Genomic DNA, 22,268 nt, shown 5'->3' with positions numbered 1-22,268 from the left:
TTACACTGCTTCCTGCGCAGCATTTTGACCAACGTTTTTGTGAGGCATGCAGTGCAGACGTCTCTCATCAGAATTCCCTACAACTTAAGGTTCACAGACAGTGACCTTAGAGAGAAAAAGTGCTTGGCTAGACATCGTGGGCCCTCACCTGTCCTACCTACTACAGATAAGCAGCAACACATTAGCTCTCAGCCCTGCTGTATTCTACAATCCTCCTCGCTGCAACTGCGGCTGTGCAGTGTGGCACCGCGACGCGCATCAAAACGTCGCGTAAATGATGACGTGGTGCTAAGTAAGGCTCGTTTTTGCCACGTCGGTTTCTGCGCTGTGTGAACTCAACTGGTGCACTGCAGATGCTTCTAACTTAACTTTAAAACTCAGTATTTGCCATTTTCAGAGTACAGGGAACGATATTGCAAGCGGTTTTGTTTACACAAGCTTCCAGTCTGATCCAAGATATCATCCAATGGATACAAATGTTCTTCCCAACTTAATTTGTTGGTAATTCACTGATGTCTTTTAGTCTACACCACCAGCTCCTGGCGTTAATTGTCACGGTAAGTAATGTGTTTAACAGGTTGAATACAATGTTAATATTTTTTACCCTATCTATGACGGTGCATTAACTATTAGCTAACGTCACTCTACCATGCATTTTGCTAATCAGTCAAATTAGCTTGGACAGGTCCCTGTCCTAGGTCAACTTTAGCAGAATATGGTCATGAGGCCAGGTTTGACGCTTTAAAGCTACGGGCTCAAGTTTGCTATAACGTTACATTACTGTTACTCATAATTGTGAGTGGTTGGGTATTCTGCTCCGTAACTATCCAACCATGCTGACCAGTTTTAGGTAAAGAGAGGGGTTGACTGCATAGACTCCGATTTATGTTTATAACGGTGCTGAAACCGTTACCCCCAACACGGGAAAAATACGTTCATTTGTTTTTAATTGTCGTTAGTAATACTAGTTCCTGGCCTAAATTATAGGCTATCTAAATGGCTTTTCATGATACAACTTCAAAACCTAACTGACTGTGAAATCTGTAACCTTTTCGCACTTTTGTACATCTTGATAGCGTTTATTGGTCAACGATTGTTATTGTCTGCTTGCGTGAAAGTAAAAGCCAATCGCACTTCAAACATGGCATATAGTTCTATTCAGAGGTAGTAAAATGTCCGCTACTAACTGCCATGCAATGTGGCCAAAATAGAGGAACCGAACAGATACACAAAAAGGATGCTTGACCCTCCCACCCCCTTGTGTCGCACCGAACACAAAAAAGAAAATGAAAGCGCAGAAAGATGTGGTAGACTCCAATCAATACATGAGCTGGAACCTTATTATACCAACGTTATTGTGTCAAAATATTTTTTATTTTCAGAGGCGTGGAGGCAGGGGGTAATAAACAAATCTGTTTCTAACTTATAGCCTATGTTTAATATCATAGTGGTGTGGGGATCATTTCTCATAGTAAGTAGAATGCTGCGAGAGAAAATTGTTTGTGAAACACTTCCTTATTGAATTAAGGTAAGATTATAAACAAAAAACGTATTGTACATTAATAAATGATATTATATTATTATTATTATTATATAGATTTTTTTTTTGCTACTAGGCTCCCCCAATAGTTGTGGAGTATGTAGTTTGTATTTTACACAACTGTCCTGTGTAGGCTAGCACTCATGACTTGCTGTTGTAAAAAACTTCCATAGGATTGCTAAGCAATGATCAACATGCTGGCTCGCTCTCTCTCTCTCTCTCACACATACACACATACACACACACACACACACACACACACACGCACACGCACACACACACACACACACAGTGTGTTTAACTAGTGTCTGGAGCGACGCTCTGACTGGTGGTTAGGATTCGAAACAGGGGACTTACAGGTATTACATTAATATACAGGATTAGATGTTAAAATCCCTTGTGCCAAAATCCAAGGTAAAAACACATTCAGAAGCCCCTGCTCAAGTTTAACTTTAAAAAGCACACTACCCACAAATCCGCCAACAAATGGTCACAAACACAATACAAATGGCCCATCCAACAGCAGTATATAGTATGCATGTCATTAGGGTTATCAAGTGGGCACCCTCATTCACCGATGTTTTCGTTAAGTTAGGCCCACGACACCTCATGAAGGCTTAACAGTGAAACCAGCGTCCTGGAGACACTCCCCTCCATGCTGCCACCATATTACCACATTGAAATATCCAATACCCAAAATACTCTTAACCAGCCCAGGCATGGTCAAGGTTGGCTAGGTTGGTCCGTCCCGTTGATGTGGACTGAACCATAGCCATAAAAACCCTGGCCAACCAACCATCAACCTAGGCACAGCCCATCACAAACACAAAACAAATTAGCCAGTTAGCTTAGGCCCAATCACAAACACAAAACAAATTAGCCAGTTAGCTTAGGCCCAATCACAAACACAAAGCAAATTAGCCAGTTAGCTTACGCCCCATGCTGCCACCATATTACCACAACAAACATCCAAATACCCTTAACCAACCTAGGCATTTTCAGAAAACTGTTTTACAGCTCCTTAAGTGACCGTCCTCGGAAACCAAAATCCAACAGCAGTATTGTGGGTGGCTTTGCTACAAAACCTATTTCTACTGGACTTCTGCGTGCTTGCCAGACACGTTCCCTTACTTGTGCTACCAGACCTGCATACTTTACTACTTCCTTTTGAAGGCTTCCTCCATCTTATCTTCAAAGAGAATAGTTAGCTCAATAAAGTAGACGATGCGCTCGCACTCTTAAGTACAACACCATGTCTGGTCTCAAAGCAGTCACAGTAATACGTTGTGGAGGTTGCAGTTGCCTTCCAACATCCAACAGGAGTTTCCAATCCTGAACTTTGCCCGATGGTCACTTCTGTCCCTCCTTCACAACAAAACTCTACTGTCCCTGTCAATCGCCAGTGAAGAGTTAACAATAGAACAGCCAAAAATGTCAAAACTACTAATACTACCAAGGTGGTCATTTTGACTGTTGGAATTTAAACTCAGAATTTCACCAGCAGAACTATTTTTTTGAAAAACAATTTAGCGGTCAAAATGACACGTCACAGCCTTTCTAGTGTTAAAGGTATCCAATGCAGTTTCTTTCTTTCTTTCTTTTTTTTGCTAGTGGGCTTCCCCCTGTGATTGCAGAGTATTATTTTACACAACTGTCATAAATAGCTCTCAAAGCTAGCACTCTTCCCCCTGGACAAGGTACATGTGGATTTGTTTACAAACAGCCATAGATAATTTCAGAAGAGTTACGTCAACTGACGTGGTAATGCGTCACGATTTAATACAAATAGTAGGATATTGCACAATTGCCGTAAACGTCATTTGTGATTGACCAGCTTGGATAGAGGATGCACTCAGTCTTGCTCAAAATAAGATCTTTACACATCTGAGAAGCTTATGTTTAACATCAGCACCCAATGACTATACTTGCCATCTTAATCATGCGTTGCAGCTTGTCCTGGTCTTGCTTGCGCATGTGACCAAATATGACCACAGATCAAACCAAAGGACAAGATGCTCTAAAGAACGGCTTTATAAAAGCTACTATTACAAGTTTTGTTTATTAAGGTAAAAAACTGCCTTAGGATGAGGATTAATCTCAACTCTCTTGTTCTCAAACAAACCCGCCAGTGATTTTTAAAACTTGATTATATCTCCAGGTGTAGTGACCCTGGGGTCAGGCGAGACAATGTTTTGAGATCTCTGGAATGTAGAGGTCGTTGGCAGTCCTTGGAAAGTACCACATACACTGCTCAAAAAATTAAGGGAACTTACAGTTTTTTCACAATTGCTAAAACACATTTTTTGAAACCTTCCACCCTTTTCTCCTTTCTCAATTTGCATTCACAAAACGTCTGACAGTTTTTCTTGCAAGACCAAACAATCGCCTCATAACAGTTTCACCTCTTTACACTAAGCAATGTCAGAATTTTTTGAGCCGTGTGTTATAGAGGTATTACAGAAGTCCTGTCCTGTACCCTTTAAAATTGATGATTCAACCAACGGCAAGAAACAACTTTGTATCAGTTTAATTGTACTCCCATGGGCATCATGGGGGCAGCCGTGGCCTACTGGTTAGCGCCTCGGACTTGTAACCAGAGGGTTGCCGCCGGTTCAAACCCCGACCAGTAGGCCATGGCTGAAGTGCTCTTGAGCAAGGTACCTAACCCCTCACTGCTCCCCGAGCGCCGCTGTTGTTGCAGGCAGCTCGCTGCGCCGGGATTAGTGTGTGCGCTTCACCTCACTGTGTGTTCACTGTGCGCAGTGTGTTTCACTAATTCACGGATTGGGATAAATGCAGAGACTAAATTTCCCTCACGGGATCAAAAGAGTATGTATACTATATATACTATATATACTATACTTATTTTTAAGAGTGCAGCATGGTTCCTGGGTGCAGGGAAAATAACCTACCCCTAAATAGGAGCTATAATAGTCTGTAGGGATGCACCGATATATCAGCCAACATTGATGTCAGACAATTTCAGCCTTGTTGTTGACTCATCAATCAGTTATCGGTTATTGTTACATTTATATGACATTTACCGATGGCAGTGATTGATGTTTAGCTGTTATATTGCATCAATTCTGCACTAGGTAAATGTTGTGCTATGAAAGCTGGGAAGAATAGTTTTCCTTTCCATTCTACTAAAGGATATAATTAATGACAAAAACTAAGTAAACAAATAAAGAATAAAATATCGGTATCGGTTATCATCCCAATCGTTATTTTATACATTTGTATCGGTATCGGTTATCAGCTCAATCGTTATTTTATACATTTGTATCGGTATCGATTTTGGCCTAGAATTTCACAATTGGTGCATCCCTAATAGTTTGTTGTTATAGGAACTATGGTCGCCCCTTGTTCCATACAGGGCAAACATGACATTGCCTCGAAAAAGTTACAGGAGAAAGTTCTCCTGGTGCTAATGCACCCAGACACTGAAAATGAAGTTCAGTTTTGACTTTGCCAAATCATCTGTGCTCACATCCTGTTAATGTATGGCTGTTGTAGATTGGGTCAGTATTATATTGTATGCACTAATGAATATATTCCCTTAATACAATTTTTCTCTCTGCAGTGGTTGCTCTGTGTTGAGCAATATAAAATGTTCTCTCTGCAGTGGTTGCTCTGTGTTGAGCAATATAAAATGTTCTCTCTGCAGTGGTTGCTCTGTGTTGAGCAAAGTTGTGGAAACGTGACTGGGAACTGCTGGGCTTGTAGTTACCGTGGATACCGGCCATGCCCGGAGGGCGCAGGGGTCCGAGCAGACAGCAGCTGAGCCGGTCAGCGCTGCCCTCTTTGCAGACATTGGTTGGTGGAGGCCTCATCAACGGCACAGGGCTGCGCAACAGGTAAAGTCCCTCAACACGTCACTTGTTTACACACGCAGACTACACTCATTACACAGTGGTATATCACACACTATACAATAATAATGAAATGTGAGGATCTATGATTATAAATAACTAGACTTGATGGATTAAGGATCCTCAGCCTTAGCAATTACCAGCCTTAGAGGATCACGCCAATGTTTTGTGAAATTAACTTTAACAGTTTACCTTTAAAGTTAGATAAGAGAACACACACCTTTCTCTTCAATAACCAAGTGCAATAACCAAGTCTGACACCGTTAGCCTAGCTAAGCATAATTTACTGCAAGTGGGTTACACCAGTTAGCTCCCTTTTAGGAACAATGCACAGTAACATCAATAGGTTTATTTTAATTATCGTTATGAAGATTTAAAGGGACACTAGGCAACGTTTTTGTGTTAATTACTCATCTTCGTAAATCGGTATATGGTTAAATGACTCATTACAGTGCGGATGAAGACTCTCTCGCCCGACCCTACTGCCTGTAGGAAGAATATCCCGCTTGCAAGTTCAGTGTATCCTACCCGCTGACCGAAGCAGGATGAATTACATCCTGCATCCACAGCACAGAGGCAGGCTAACTAAACGCTAGCGATTGTTGCAAACGTGTGTATAATGGCAGAGCCGGCGAAGAAGCAGCGAAAACCCTTGACGGAAGATGCAAAGAAAAGGAAAAGAGCTTCAGACTGAGCGAGGGGGAGTTTCGTAGAGAAAAAGTATCAGGCTTGCCTGGTGTCCCTTTAATCCACTGGCTACATCCTAGGTTATGTGAAGGCTTTGTATACTAGCAGACCTTAACAATCATTTTGCATACAATATGTGACCTTTACACTTAAAGCAGGTGATGTTGGGGGAAATACGGCAGAAATTTAATGCGAACTCCCAGAGTGACCAGAATGTTAATGCAATCTCCTATGAAAACACCAGGAGTTAACCGCAAGTTAACGAGGGTACACACATTATGAGGTTATAGCTAGTTTGTTGACGGTGATAGAATTGACCACCTAGTTATTTGCAGGGGCAAATTAAGCGGTTGCAATATCTAATTTAGTAACGCTAAATGCTGCTTTGTCTCTGCTGTTGTAGAATGCCAGTGGACATAAAAATTAGTGTGTACTGTGTATGTAGATAGATGGAGAGATAATTGATTATTAAGGGCTCTTCTCTTACACCCGGTGCAACATGGTGCCAAGCGCAACGCAAGTCTTGTTTCTATCTTACACCTAAGGCAGTGATCGATTTTTCGCCATGCGGTCCAGTTCAGTTGAACATTGCGCCCATGGGGGTGTCCGTTTTAAAAAAAATAGGTGTGGTCAAGTGCATGATCGAAAAATCGTTATCTTACAACCACTAAAAATCATTACGCCACTAAGAAAATCCTGGTCTAAAGCGAAAGGCGCATATGAAGCACAGCTATTTTAAAGACGCACTGTCACGAGATGCGATGAGTCCTAAGCAACAACTCGTCTGCAGAATAAATATTCTTAGGATTTTTATTCAGTCATTCGAACATTATTGGTGTTAATGTTGTTTTTTTCAGGCTATGTTTTCGATTGTAACCCCTTGTCAGTCCATAGTGAAAGTAAATACATGTGTAGAACTGTTTTGTCATTGTCTGAGACCACGGTGACGTTAGTTTCACTTTGCCTGTGAGTTCAAATAATAGGCTAGTCACACAGGTTTTAGTAAAGCAAAGTTTAGTGGAATTCTGGTGTTGCATACACGGTCCCGCGTGCAAGCAGATTCTTTCAGATGCACTGACTGTCAAAATATCAACGTGTTGTTTGATGTTGTGCTGCTTGCTCTTCAAGGGAAAGCCAGGTGATCCTCTCATTGGTTTAATTGATGTTACAGCCAAAACACAAGAACAACCCTTTTGAACAATGCTCCTGGTGTCTGGCGAACTTATTCGGCTGTTAAGATAGTGATTATGGACTGGCCACGTCCTAAATGTATTCAAAGCATCCGCTTCAGACCATGCGTTTCAGATCGTTAAAATATAGCCATTAGTCTGTATGTGTAGTAATGGAAGTGTGTTTGGTCTTCTTTAGTTGCGTTGGGGGGAAAACGGACACCACAGTCTATCTGTGTCTCGCTGCTTGCTTTGTCATTTTGAAATTTAGAAGAAATGAAAGCAAGATAATTCTGTCCCCCCTCCACCTCAACCTGGGCCTTATTGTTTTACTGTTTTTGGCTCATATTTTGAGAATTTAGGTACAGTTTAAACTGAAAAAGTTTCAGCTCATGTTCTGTCTGTGACCACAAACCAACATAACACATATTTTGGACAATCAACTTATCTATCATTGTTAGAAATCAAGTGTGTATCTGGAAAAAAAGGAAACATTTACAGTACAGTACATCACTGTAAACTCTGGATATCTCTGCCTGTATTGGTCGCAAATCTGAAATATCTGTTCGGATTGGTCGCAAATCAGAGACTTCAACCATAACATCAATTTTATCAATAGCAGTTAAATAGAATAACAAAAGAGACAGTGGGCACTGTGGTGCCAGCGGCTGCTCGTGCCACATGGGTCCTGGGTATCGAATCCATCCCACAGCCACTCTTCACTATCTGAATGAAGGCAGAAGGCTCCAAAATATTCACTAGCGACAGTATATCTGAGTGAACTTGAGCGGCATGTTTTTTTGTTCTCTTTTAGGAGCACCAACTCCGTGGGACTGTCAGCGCCTCCGTTGACAGCCCTGATCACACCGGAACCAGTTCGTCATTCGCGTATTCCAGATCTCCCCTTGGACAACAGTTTACTGTTTGAGTTCTTGCTCTTTCTCTACCTGTTGGTTGCTTTGTTTGTGCAGTACATCAACATCTACAGAACTGTGTGGTGGTATCCTTACAGCCAACCTGCTGCCTCTACCTCGCTGGTGAGACATTACTGTACATGCATTAACGGCACTTTCATGTTGATAAATCTTGATGTCACTGCCTGGTGTGTTTTTGTTTGTTTATTTTCTTTGTAAACCACTATGGTTTTACATGTGCTATATAAATAATTAAAGCTTATTTACTTACTCAAAGAATCATCTACAGATGATTCATGTGTGCATTTTATTACTCAAGAATAGCTACTAGTGTTTTGTGTGTTCGCAGAACTTCCACTTAATGGATTACCATCTGGCAGTATTCATCACTGTTATGCTAGCCAGGCGACTTGTGTGGACCATCATCTTAGAGGTCTGTATGAACAAACAACAACAACAACAACTAAAAACACCTGTTGGCTTGTGAACAACACATTGATCTTTTACTTTTTTGTTTTTACCTAAACATCAATCATAATAAAATCAGTGTTAGTATATTAGCATATATTTCCAGTCCCAAAGGTTTTACGTAGTGTGGTGTGTGCGTGTGTGTGTTTGATTTTGGGCCTAGGCTTCTCAGACCAGCCCCTGCTCCCTGGTCCGGTACGTGTTGGTTATAGCCGCGCGTCTCAGTCTGTTGACGCTCTGTGGCTGGGTGCTGTGCTGGACACTGGTGAACCTGTTCAAGAACCACTCGGTGCTCAACCTGCTTTTCCTAGGCTATCCGTAAGTACCACTAGTGCTAATAATACATTTATTTTGTATTGTGCTTTTCAAGACACACAGATACTTAACTTAACTCACAACTATGACTACAGTAATTTCCTGTGTATTAGCTGCATCTTGTATGAACTGCATTGCGGCGTTTTTTTGCAAACTAAAAAAGACCGCACCCTTGTATTAACCGCAGTGCCCATTGCCCAATTATTCAGAATCAGATGAGTGCTTTACAAGAGAGAAGAATGGGGAAGAATGTACTCTCATGTATAGCCCTGATCTGTGTAATAACCTCATAGTGGAAGAAATTTAGCAAAATTGATGTATAACCCTTATCCTCGGCTAAAAGACGGGAAATTGTGGGTACTACTCTTAATTTACTAAGAGTATAGTGAGAGAAGTGAAATGAAAATGGAAAAATTGTTTCAGTTGTATTTTGTTTATAAGATTTTCTAGGGGTGCCAATAATTGTGGCACATGTGATTTTCTTAAAACTGATTGCTTCTTGATGAAGGATTTTTTTCCACAGAGAATAATTGTACTTTTTTTGTGAGATTCCCCAAAAGGTGAATTTTCTATATAAATTTTTACTCATCTTTACCAGTAATGCCTTTGTAGTCAACCCTCAACATTCAAATCCCTTCCTCAAAGACCCTCAGATTCCTTGGCATTTACATCAGCAGGTATCTGAAATTGGAAATCGATACCAACCACATAATTTAAAAGGCCCATTAAATCGATACCAACCACATAATTTAAAAGGCCCAACAAAGACTGTACTTCCACGGGCAACGGAACGAGGGAAGTTTCATGTCAACAAAGACATGTTGGTACACTTCCACTAAGCCATTATATGGACCATCCTCACCTCGGCTCTAAAGGTGTAGGTTTTTGAACATTCTAACGTAAGATTCCGTTCCGCAACAATTGAAGGTTCGTTCATTTCCCAACATTCGTGTCACACCGATGTGACGATACCCCTTTAAGGGTTCAGGTGATGATACATGGGGGAACTTTTTGAGCAATGCTGCTGGGGAACCACACAACTGGTTCCATGTGTTTTGGATGGTCATGATAATTTGGCAACTGACTAGTTCTGCAGAGGAAACAAATTATGATCAATATCAATGGGAATGTGCTGCAACAACGATACTCAGGAACATTGCCCAACAATGTTGTTCAACAGCAAAACTCAGGAACATTGCCCAACAACGTTGCTCAAATAAGTTGCCTTGTCACAGCCATAGCCTACTGGCACGGCTGAAGCCCTTGAGCAAGGCACCTAACCCCTCACTGCTCCCTGAGCACCGCTGTTGTTGCAGGCAGCTCACTGCGCCGGGATTAGTGTGTGCTTCACCTCACTGTGTGTTCACTGTGTGTTCACTGTGTGCTGAGTGTGTTTCACTAATTCACGGATTGGGATAAATGCAGAGACCAAATTTCCCTCACGGGATCAAAAGAGTATACAGTATATACTATATACTTATACATCAGATTTACTGTCTGATCTATGGGATCACAGAAAGCCACACCAAGAAGAAACCATAGCGGATTGTCTATTATACAGTGAGTGGTGTTGTCGCTGAATCTTCCAATATTATTGGTTGCTACCTTCCCTCAGCGTATTCTCTTTATATGTAGTGCCTCATCTTTTCACAGTACAAACTAAATAATAAGTTACCCAACCCACCACTTCCTCGAGTATCTCCTCTCTGGAAAGGTCTATGCCAACCTAAACCACCCATTTCAAAAATGCCATCTCCTCTTCAGCTAACTGGTTGCTTAGCACAATATAAATTAAGAAGAAGGTGAATATTCCCAAGTTCCAATTTGTCCAAAACTGAAATATCACAAGGTAAACATAAACACGATGGGGATGGAGCAAGTTTAAAAATTAGCAAGTTTAACTTTTAATTTTTATTTACTTTTTATTTTAGTTCATGATGCAAAAGTGGTGTGCACCACAGTATTGAGTCATCAGTTTTGAGTCATCATTGGCTGGATGTATGGCTGGACTATGGCGTTCTTAGACTGCTTTGTTTCACTAATGTGCTGGTTGGTTGGTTTGTTGGCAGGTTTGGGGTCTACGTACCATTGTGCTGCTTCCACCAAGAAAGCCGCGGAGGTGGCGTGGCCTCTCCGACCGACTGTGGCCTCTCCGAACGGGACGGTGTGGAGGGTGGTGCGCTGATCAGGCCTAGAGAGTTTATGAGCCTCCTGCGGGAGAACCTGCGGGAGCAGTTCAGTAGCCCGGCCCCCGTACCCACACACACCTGCCCACACTCCCCCGAGCTTATTCGCACCGAGGTAGAGGAGCTCAAGACCAACTTCAACCGTCGCATCAAGGAGGTGCTCTTCAACTCGCTCTTCAGTGCCTACTATGTGGCCTTTCTGCCCCTGTGCTTTGTGAAAGTGAGTTTCATGAGGTGGTGGAGGATCTCATTTTACTAAATCAATTAATGAAGTTATGGTTTGTATGTTTATAGGTTTTAATATATATTTCTGATATTTGATATTATTATTGATAATGTTATTACTATTATTAATATGCGTAATATAAGTAATAAGTGTTCATATACTGTAAGTCCCTTTGGACAAAAGCTTCTGCCAAATACCATAAACGTACACATAACACAAACTTTGCATGGTATTATAATATATAGATGTAATGGTATGAAAATTTAACATGACTAATATAGTGACCAAAATTATCACGGTTGTCACGGCGTGTGCTGAAAATGTCTCTAAGCCTACCACCAATGATGGACAGAGCTGATAATAGGCCAGTCCTGCATGCACAATAGCAACAAAACGGAGTCAACAGAATAGCACAGTGTCTTGTCAGAAAAGTGGTGTGGCTCCTTTAATAGCAGAAGGCTCCCTTGTTTTACTCGGTGTGTGTTAGTGCGGAGGGAGAGAGAAAGCGCATACGCAAAACTAATAGAAGTTAGATGGGGTGGCGGCTGGGTTAAAGTTAGAGAATTGTTGGTCACTAAATAAAGCTGCAACGACTTTGATTGAAGCTGTAGGCTGAATCTTGTGTGTGCATGTTGCTCACAACTAGCCTACCATAAGGGTAAGCCAAGACGATTTAAACACTTTAATTAAACATAATTTACAAAGGGATCATGCCACACTGAAAGCTAATATTTTCTCACTAACAACCTACATGTCAACGACTGTCCTCTGTCAAATACAGTTGCATTTTCAGCTCTGAACAAAACCGTTTAGGAATTATCTCAACAGAAGCGGAACGTGCGTAATGTTTCATTAGTACCTCCTGGTCGGGATGAATGAAAAAGGCATGGGAGAAAAACATACAGTTAAAAACTTGTCTATGTAAACTTCCGACAATTTCAATATTTTACAATAAATCGTGAATGAATGGCCGTCACAAGTTGCCGTTAGTTGTAGCCTAGTAGATGCCACATTGTGTTTATGACGACAAACTTCCAATATGCAGTAGGCAGCTGTATGCGAGTGGTAAAAAAGTTGAAACGCTCAAAAGGGTTATGCCACATTCTATACATTTGGTAGATTCAACGGAGAACCATTCCTGTGAGAGTAGGCCTGCGAGAATGCACTGCAGATACAAAAATCAAGCTAGGTTTATTTGTGTTTGCAGTCATAATGAAATATGCGTATTAGTGGCACCTGATTTCAAACGCATAACAAGGCCATGTTGCATTGCTGCGCCTGTGTGCCTACTTTGGCGGACTCGGATCATGCTGGAAAGAATTCCACACACGTTTTTCACACCGTGATGATAATGCACCTCGGTAATTAAGATGATTAAAATCAAAACGGTAGTTGTTATCATCGAGAATTTTACTGTCGTTTAACGTTACACCGGTAACCGTTACATCTCTAATCTACATCCTATATATATTATGTCTGTATGTTCCCCCTGACGGTATGTGCTTCCTCTGGTAGAGTACCCAGTGCTATGACATGCATATTGGTCTTATAATGTCTACTAGATAAATGTCTGTATGTTCCCTTTGACTGTATGTGTTTTCTGTTTGATAGAGTACCCAGTACTATGACATGCGCTGGTCGTGTGAACACCTCATCATGGTTTGGATCAATGCCTTCGTGATGCTGATGAGTCAGCTGTTTCCGCCTAGTTACTGCGACCTGTTGCATCGGTCGGCCGCACACCTGGGACGATGGCAGCGACTCGAGCATGGCTCCTACAGCAACGCTCCTCAACACCTGTGAGTTCTGTGTCACTCAACTGGGTTTTTAAAAAAAAGAAAAAAAATTAAAATATATTTTTGGGGCTTTTTTGCCTTTATTTGGACGGGACAGTGGAGAGAGAGATGGGGTGGGATCGGGAAATGACCGCAGGTCGGATTCGAACCTGGGTCCCCTGTGGGCACTCGGGGCCCGTGTATGGTACGGGAGCTGTAGCCGGTTGCGTCACAGCGCCCCCCTCTCACCTGGGTTTTATCACTTAAGACCCCCTGCACATAGGCTCCGACATTAGTGGAACTACACTTTCTTTCTGACACTTGCACACGCTGCGCTGAAAATTTTGAGCTGGCAAGCATTTGATAAATCAGTGATTCCCAACCTTTTTTACTAAAGCGCAGTTCACAAAGATTCACGACGAGATGAGCTGCAACATTCTATAAACCAGCAACTTGCTGCAACGTTCTAAAACCTTGCAACTGCGACTAGACATGGTGAATGCTTTGCGACGGCTTGCAACAGCTGGCAACGATGTGCAACATTTAATTTACACTGCTGCAACTCCTGCAACTGTTTCGCCTCGTTGCGAATCTTTGGTGTGAATTGGGCTTAAGAGCCCCCTTCACATGTAACAATGGAACCCAACACCCCAACCTGCACACACAAACACTCACACCATCGATTCAAAATTCAGTTGAGATTTAAAAAAAAAAAAAAGCCTTATATTTCATACTTCTATTTTTCTCACACTTCATATGTGAATCAACACATCAACATGGAAGAAAACATTAGATCTTGCGTCTAGTCTAGTCTTGCACTTGAACTCATTAAGCTAAGTGTTCAGTCTGTTGTCAATACCTTAAACCATTTCACATGGTAAACCACAATTTGCAGATCTCACAATTTTTAGTAAAACTTTGAACACATTCTGCACTCTAATGCACATTCATCCATACTGGTAAACACAAATGGCAAAAATGAAATAGAAATAGACATACACATGTCATGTCATGTCAAACACAACCACTCAAAATTGCTTTCACTTGTTTCAAATGATGTGATAAAACCAATATAAGCCATTTCAGAGAGCAAACAGGTTGTTGAAGATGTGAATGAGAATGGATAGAAGAAAATATGTGAGAGGACGAGGATGAGTGCATATGCGAGGTGGGGGACCAGTAGGAAGGGGAGGATGGCAAGAAAGAGGATGTTTTATTGGACACCGTAGTACAGTGCATTGCAGGCTGTATACTGTACAATACTGTAAACCAGTGTTTCTCAAACTTTTTCAGACTAAGGACCACTTAACCAATAAAAAAGAAACGCACGGACCACCTAGCAAAAAAAAAGAAAAAAGATTAGACCTACTTCAACAGTATAATAGCCTACACAATAGGCCTACTCACTCACCACCTTGCTTATTGTCTTTGCACTTTGCTTATTGTGTCAGAGGATTCATTTGATTTACACTACATAGACAGTGTTGCAGAACTGTTTGGATTTACATACAAGTTGGTTCAATATTGCAAACAACTCATCTATATTATATTTTACCACGTCTGCTCGCGGACCACTTGGGATAGTTTGCGGACCACCAGTGGTCCCCGGACCACACTTTGAGAAACACTGCTGTAAACAAATCGTATGGCCCTGAACATTGTGCTTACCATTTGTTTACAGTACTGACTGCTCAATAGATTTTGACTGGTTGCAAGTTCATATCAACAAAGAACAAGAATCAAAGGACAAGTTTGTGAGATGCAGGATACTGTAAAAATTGGGGTACAAGGAGGAGGAAGAACAAAACAAATGCAAAGAGCAAAGCAAATTTCTACTTGATGTTTTTGTTCATCAAAAGACAATGACGGAAAATATAAAATTTGTTTTGAGATTAAAAATGTACTTCTCCCTGAGAACTATATGTTTTAAACAATGTGTTTTCTATTTTCTGGTGTATTGTTTGGTGACTGCTTGATGGTGTATATCACTTTGATCACTTTATTTATGATTTGAGAGCAGTGTTTGATTTTGAGCACAAGTAAATCTGTTTTGAGGTGAAAGTTCGATGCAAGAGGAATCAGAGGTTTTGTAAATTATGCTTGAAGCTGAGGTTTTGTGTTTAATGTTTTAAGAAAACGGAGCAAGGTTTCAAAAATTGTGTTTTAGCAATTGAGAAAAACTGTAACTATATAAAATTGTTTAGCTTTATTTGTAAGTGTTACCAGCAGGGGGAGCTGTTGCGCAGGCTGCTGTATGCCAATCATACACAGCGACCTCAACTCAATTCTGACTGGCTGTCACTTCCTAATTCCACTCCTCTCTCTCTCTCTCTCTCTCTCTCTTGAAAATTCACTATAAGAGGAATGTCGACATTGTGTCTGTCTTGAGATGTCAGTGTCATTTTAATTGAAGTGTGTGTGTGTGTGTGTGTGTGTGTGTGTGTGTGTGTGTGTGTGTGTGTGTGTGTGTGTGTGTGTGTGTGGATGTATGCTTATAATCTGTTTCTGACGTTTTGTTTGTTGCTCTATCTCTTTGCAGTTGGTCAGAGAACACCATTTGGCCACAGGGGGTGCTGGTGCGCCACAGTCGCTGTGTGTATAAAGCAGTGGGACCCTACAATGTAGCATTGCCCTCGGATGTGTCCCATGCCAGGTTCTATGTGAGTTCTCCTTGTGACTTTTCAACTTCATCTTAATCAATTCAGTTCAATTCGATTCAAATCAATAAGCTTTGTTGGCCTGACCACTCAAATAAAAACAGGGCCGTTGAGTTTCAAGAGTTCATGTCAAATGCATGACATTTTTTTTAATCATATTTGGTTAGATCAGATATGGAATTGCACACAGGTGCACAGAAACAAGTCAAAATATACAAGTTATTAGAATCTTTATTTCTTTATTTGAAGTTTAGACAGTTTCCTATGAGCTTCAGACATAGAAAAAAATACATATGGAACTGTCATTTAAATTACCTTATTATACGGCCCTTTACAATGCTAGTAGAATACTCCATTGACTTGAATGGGATTTTCCAAAGTTCTACCGGTCATTAATTTCGTCTAAGGACTTCTGAATAATGACCGCTGTCAATGTCAACGGATTTTCATTCAAGAGTGAAGGCAGACAGTTGATCAGATGTGTTCTAAAGAATGTTTTATTGAAGTTCAACGTGTGTTGCAAACTATTTGTGTCTCAGCAAAAGCCACAGCGAAACGGTAACAAATAAATGTAAAGAGACATATCATTTTTCCGTTTTGGCAAGTAGCCGTATAATAAGCGGGATAATGTATACTGTAGAACACCGGTCATTATTGGCGTCGGGGTCCGGTTCGCCCTGTCGGGACTTATTTTCCCAATAATGACTGGCGTTCTATACATGATCCCTTACATAAACAAACTTTCTGAATTCTGGCTCATTTATTTATGTGTACTCTTCATACATTGTATGTTTACATTTTTGTCTCCTCTTTGACGCTATCGATCTGTTTTCCATTTTTCTGCCTGCAGTTTCTCTTTCACAAGCCGCTGCGGATTCTCAACCTGCTGATTGGGATTGAGTCCAGTGTGATCGTGTACCAGCTGTATTCTCTGTTGCGCTCAGAACGATGGAACCACACGCTATCTCTCGGCCTCATTCTCTTCTGCAACTATTACGTCCTCTTTAAGTTGCTTCGGGACCGCATCGTGCTGGGCAAGGCCTACTCCTACCCACTCGGCAGTAACAGCCTGAGCCTGAAATCCCAGTGATGACCTGAATGGCCGATACCTCAGACTAACTGCCCTCCTTCCATAACCATCCTTTGGGATGTCGGGACATACGATGGAGTCGAGGAAATAGAGTAATGTGTGTGTGGAGGAGGAGCTTCCAGGGAGAAGACTGTGAACTTGTGTGTTTTGATACGGTTCTATTTTCGTAAAATGTTTATATCTATTTAAAATTATATATATTTTATTTTGTATACTGTTACTAGATGGGGCATTATGACATGTTGCTATGATACTACCCCTTTCACTTTCCTACTGTTGTACATGGAAGTGTCACAGGGGTTTAGGGAGGGATTTCAGTCCCGTATGGTGAACATCAACCACTTGCCACCAAAGTTTCTCACAGGCCATCTGCTAATTAGCATGTCTTTGGCTCAACTGACCAATCACGGGAAAGTTGATGTATTTTTAAGGTTTTCGATTGAACAGCCAATCATCCAGTGCCATCTCCTTTATTTATGAATGCTGTACATATATTTCATGTGCTGCTGTTTATTACAAGCTTTTGTACAGTCCCCCCAAAAAAAAGATCATGCCTTTCTTGCAGAATCCGTTGCTTTCATCGTTTTGTTATAACATTTTGTTATATCTGTTTGTTCTCATCTCAAGGAAACTTTGTGCCAAATCCCAGGTTTGGCTGTTGAATTTGCGATCTGGAGTATTTGACAGAGGAAGCCATTGTTCCCAGTGCCAATAAACATGTCAACTGCCTTTTGTGCTTATATTGTGATGGTGATCATCATTCTGTATTAAAGAAGCCCTATGCAACAATTTTAGCAAAAATGACCTTAACAAGGATTAAAGTTCTCCGTCATAGGACGGATTTCCGTCAATTTGATTTTAGAAATGTCATATTTGAGATCGATGCAGATCCGATGAGAAAAAAAAAAAAAAGAGGGGGGGCGGCGGCGGCGGCTATCACCTTTGCTATCACCTTTGCTTTTCCAAAGAACACATATGGAGGACTATAACGGTCTAAAAGTTGGATTATAGTGACACATTAGAGACAGCTGATGAGGTTGGCCAATCCGTTTAACTTTTTTGGATATGATATTGTGAGCTCTATGTGCGAATTCGGAGAAGAAGCGTAGGCTGTGTTCTTTCCGTGCATCAATGTAGACAATTTCTTACTATCGCGAACTCTTGTCAGGGGAGGTCATTCATTTTGGGTGTCACCTATGACTTGAACAGATAGCCTTCTATGCCACCCGATGTAGGCTACTATTATTGTTACAGTTTTTAATCAATGCAACTAACATTATGTGTAAAGCGACGCAATATAAACCGTAGCCTATGCAATTTTTTATCCCGTCTGTTATGACATGTACAACAATGTTTTTCAATTTGCGACGGAAGGTTTTGACTGAGCGTGTTAGCATAAAAAAAATAATATCACTGTCATCATCGCATGTTGACAAAAAATAACCATACAATTAAAATAGTCAACTTAAAACTTTGCTATAAAATATTATTCATTTATAGCACAAAACCATAACCAGTAGGCCTACCAGAACCTCGCATATTAGCGTCATGATTTGTGTGCGTCTATTTGGCAAGGCCACTAGCTGTCATGGATGCGTTGTTGTTAAAGGAAGGCAGGTGTCAAAAGTTAAAAAAATAAATGGAGATGGGCAGCTGTTGGAAACGGGGGAGAACTAACAAGCCATGGTGTAAAGAAATTAAAGCGCCAGGGGTTTGCTTTTGCGCGGTTCGCTGCAAGAAAATTGTTTATGGATGCAATAGGAAAACGTTTTAGCACGCCACCAATCAGAAGACCGCCATAAGGTTAACGTTCGTGCACTTCAGGACATCTTCCCTACCTGGTGCAACTAGCCACCACGACAGAGGTAGGCTACGTTTATCTATGGCTGACCGTTTTTACGTTAGAAAGTAGGCTACGCATGTTCTTTCATAGCGCAACCCTTTTGTCAACCTTATACAATCTGTTGCTGAAGACAAAAGCACCATCTCCAGATTGTCGTTATCAAATGCTGCATGAGCACACACAGTATTGCTGCTCATTGGAAAACTGAGTTGTCTGTAAAACTCAAAATTACCATGTTTTCATTAAATGCGGATGAGGCAACAAATGGAAATATGAACAATATCTAGAATGTTCTGATTCGTTACTTTGATGAGGAAATGGGAAGTCTTACAAACTTGATTTTATAGATTTTACTTGGTGTAGAATTGCATATTAACAAGAAAAAAATCTCCCCTTTAAACACTTTTGGCCTGAAGTAATTAAATAAGAGTGTGTTAAAGCCTTTCTACAATATTGCTGCAGTAGAAAAGAACAGCAATGGCTAATCAGCAATGGTCAGGGATGGTACTAAGATATATTTTTGTTCATCAGGAAAACTCAAATCTCAATCAAGAACACTCTCAATTCACCTTATTCACATGGTGGCCATTGGCGGCTAAAACGAGGCTACAGGGTACACAAACCATAGGATTGTTATGTTCTATGCATTCACCTGTAGGTGGCATTAATTTTATAGTAAGTGTACCCTGTAGCCTCGTTTTGGTTTAAACAATGGCCGCTGTGTGAATAAGGCGAATACTCCCTTTACTTTGCTGTTTGCATCTTTTTGTACATTAAAAACCAATAGGTCGCGACCGCAAAAGGGTTGCTATCTCTATAGGTAGATATGTATGACTTATGGCCTGAAAAAAGTTCAGTCAAACGATTTTTTTTCACTTTAATCCCTGCCTTAATTATGCAGGTTGAGAGTCGTTCTGATGGTTCTACAACACTTTCTGGGATGTTTGGTGGGTGCTTCGTCTCCCCCTATCGCTTCTCCGCAAAAAAACCGAATATGCAACTTTCTGAACCCGGACCAGGTAAATCCGGATGTGACTCAGTGGAAGTATCCAATCGCGCCTCGAAAATGTAGTGAGATGTAGTCAGATTGTTTCTAAGAACACTGCAAAACGGACGCTGACTTGGCTTTGTTGCTGTTGAAATTGTAGGTAGTAGCCTACCCTTGGGTGAACTTCGTTTTCGTAATGTGGTTTGATAGTCTCTTGAACAATGTGTTTGCTCGACCGTTTTATTGTGAGCCCTGTATGTGTTTAGCTTGGTTTCTTGAAGGCTAGCTCGCTAGCTAGTGGGGGTTTGGCGTAGCAGTCACTTGCTACCGAAGCTGCAGGGGGAGCTATGTCGTGAAAAATGCAAGCCCAAATGCAGCGAAAACCTAGAAACAGCGAAGGAATAACCAGACCTGCATAGGGCTTCTTCAATGTTCTGTGCTTCTGATGGACTTTTAAGCACATGTAGGTGTATGATGATGATTATGTATAATTTTACTTATACATTTTGCTGACACCTTTATTCAAAGTGACCGATATTCCAACCTTATTCTACCCTGGAAATCCAAAGTTCTCTTGAGAGCTGAATTTGAATTTGCTCAGCGTACTGACGATGGCTTAGGCCGAAATACGTCTGTGGACGTGGCATTGCTCACTATGCCCATGAAACCGAGCTGCACTAATCACATCGGTGAATCTAAAATAGGTAGACCAGAGGTGAGCTAAACAGATGACGACAGTGCTGCAACGTTGAAGTCTGGAAACATTGGTCGTAGTGTTATCCAATTGTGTCGACGTCCGGAATCAGTCCGTAAACATTGGTCGTGGTGCTATCCAATCGCGTGCAGTGATATTTTCAAATGCATGCTTGGTGCCGCCCCTCGAGTTGGGCCATCTTCATTACTCGTAGCCAGACCCTTAGGGCCCTATCATGACAGTCAAAAGCGCATCGTCACTCGTCAAAAGCTTATTTAAATTTAGTAGGATGTCTCCAGTCCACATTGGGAGGGTTTTCGTTATCAAACATTGAGCGCATGGCACAACAAGGTGTTCCTAGGTTTTTTAATCAGTCCTGGGTGTGTTTGGGGCGTATAACATAATTTAAACCAATGAGAATGACATCTGTCATTCCCTTTAACGGCGCAAAGCGCAATGTCAAATAAATGCATCTGTATTTTGACATTCAACGGCGCATTTGAAGGAGGCTGCTTGTGAGACCGTATGGAATAGTCATTCCACTAAACCATGCTTTACTAAAACCTAGCATATATAGCCTTCACGCATTTGCACACCTCTATTATTTGAACTCATTGGCAAAGTGAAACTAACTTTACCATGGTGTCAGTCAACGACAAGACAGTTATATGCAGTTACTTTCACTATTGACTGACAATGGGTTACCATCGAAAACATAGGCTGAATATTGCTGAATATTGCTCAAATGATTATCCTGCAGAGGAGTTGCTTATATCTTGTGACAGTGTGTCTTCAGCTGTGCTCCATACGTGTCTTTTACCTCTCCCTTAATCACTTTTAACCGTCATTACCAATTTGCAAATGGTGGTGAATAACTACTCATCATGAGATGTACAGTATTTCGTAATATCTTTATTCTAATTATGTTTCCTATTGTAATCGTGCAATTTGTAATGTTTTGCTTGGACGTGGCTGGTGTGTGTTCATGGATGATACAGTAATCTGCCAATATGACTGTTGACAATGCGCTCTTAAAATAACATATAAACAACCCGCCATAGACTTCTGACCAGGTGTACAATAGCAATTTTTAGACAATGCGCTAAGCCACTCCCTAAGTTGTTAATTGCCACACCCCTGGGTGCATTGTTTAAAAATTAAACGTGCAAAATAAGGAATTAAACTTTGCGCCGGGTGGAAAACGAGTTTTACGCCAAGGGTTGGATTGAATCATCTTTAATGCCCCCCCAAGGGGCAATTTGGTTCGTAACATGTAGCCAGAACAAATACGCACTGAATCACAGAAAACAATGTAATAATTAAGGACATCCATACACATGTACATTATAAAAGCACGTATAGTAAATCTCAAGTATATTCCTGTGGGGTTGTCTGGTTCAATGCTGTTAATAATTGATGACGAGGCCATAGAGCAATTGGGCGGTTTACCACTGCCTGGTCTTTCAACTAAACCACATTGTTGGAATAGCCTTTGGGACCACTCTCATCCAGTAACAGTTACAGTTAAGAAATTATTAATGTATTGAGAAGCATTACAAACAGCAACAAAAGAAGCCAGCAACATGTCATTTGTTAGGCGATAAGACAAAGCAAAAAAAAAAGGAGATAAATATAATATTACACATTTAAATACATTGTAGAAATATAAATAACGAAAATAACATACGTACAACAAGCAGGAATCACCGTCCATGCAGTGTATGAGAATTTCAATCCACTGTTGCAAAATGTGTGGCATTTGTAAAGGTACAACTATTGGATTTGGTGTGCAATGGAGGAGATAGATGGGAAGAGATCTCATGTTGGATTCTAACCTGACTTCC

The 22,268-nt window shown here is 41.0% G+C and overlaps 1 protein-coding gene across 1 annotated transcript; it reads left to right on the top strand.

Annotated features, from left to right (window-relative positions):
- Positions 1–257: 257 nt before the first annotated feature.
- On the top strand, positions 258–17,628 carry tmem39a (transmembrane protein 39A). The gene is made up of 9 exons (XM_048235580.1): positions 258–557; positions 5,208–5,397; positions 8,083–8,305; positions 8,532–8,615; positions 8,814–8,968; positions 11,035–11,371; positions 12,989–13,176; positions 15,692–15,812; positions 16,660–17,628. Exons 2-9 carry the CDS (start codon positions 5,285–5,287, stop codon positions 16,897–16,899), a joined length of 1,461 nt encoding a protein of 486 aa, XP_048091537.1. The 5' UTR covers positions 258–557; positions 5,208–5,284; the 3' UTR covers positions 16,900–17,628.
- The last annotated feature ends 4,640 nt before the right edge of the window (positions 17,629–22,268 follow it).

Source organism: Alosa alosa, chromosome 23, assembly GCF_017589495.1.
Source record: "Alosa alosa isolate M-15738 ecotype Scorff River chromosome 23, AALO_Geno_1.1, whole genome shotgun sequence".
Classification (NCBI taxonomy): Eukaryota; Metazoa; Chordata; class Actinopteri; order Clupeiformes; family Clupeidae; genus Alosa; species Alosa alosa.
This window is presented reverse-complemented; position numbering and strand designations above follow the sequence as displayed.

Bases quoted from the DNA above. Each gene is read 5' to 3' on its own strand.
- tmem39a (XM_048235580.1), top strand. From the start codon at position 5,285: ATGCCCGGAGGGCGCAGGGGTCCGAGCAGACAGCAGCTGAGCCGGTCA. The intron at 5,398-8,082 runs GTAAAGTCCCTC...GTTCTCTTTTAG, and splicing joins GGCACAGGGCTGCGCAACAG to GAGCACCAACTCCGTGGGAC. The intron at 13,177-15,691 runs GTGAGTTCTGTG...ATCTCTTTGCAG, and splicing joins AGCAACGCTCCTCAACACCT to TTGGTCAGAGAACACCATTT.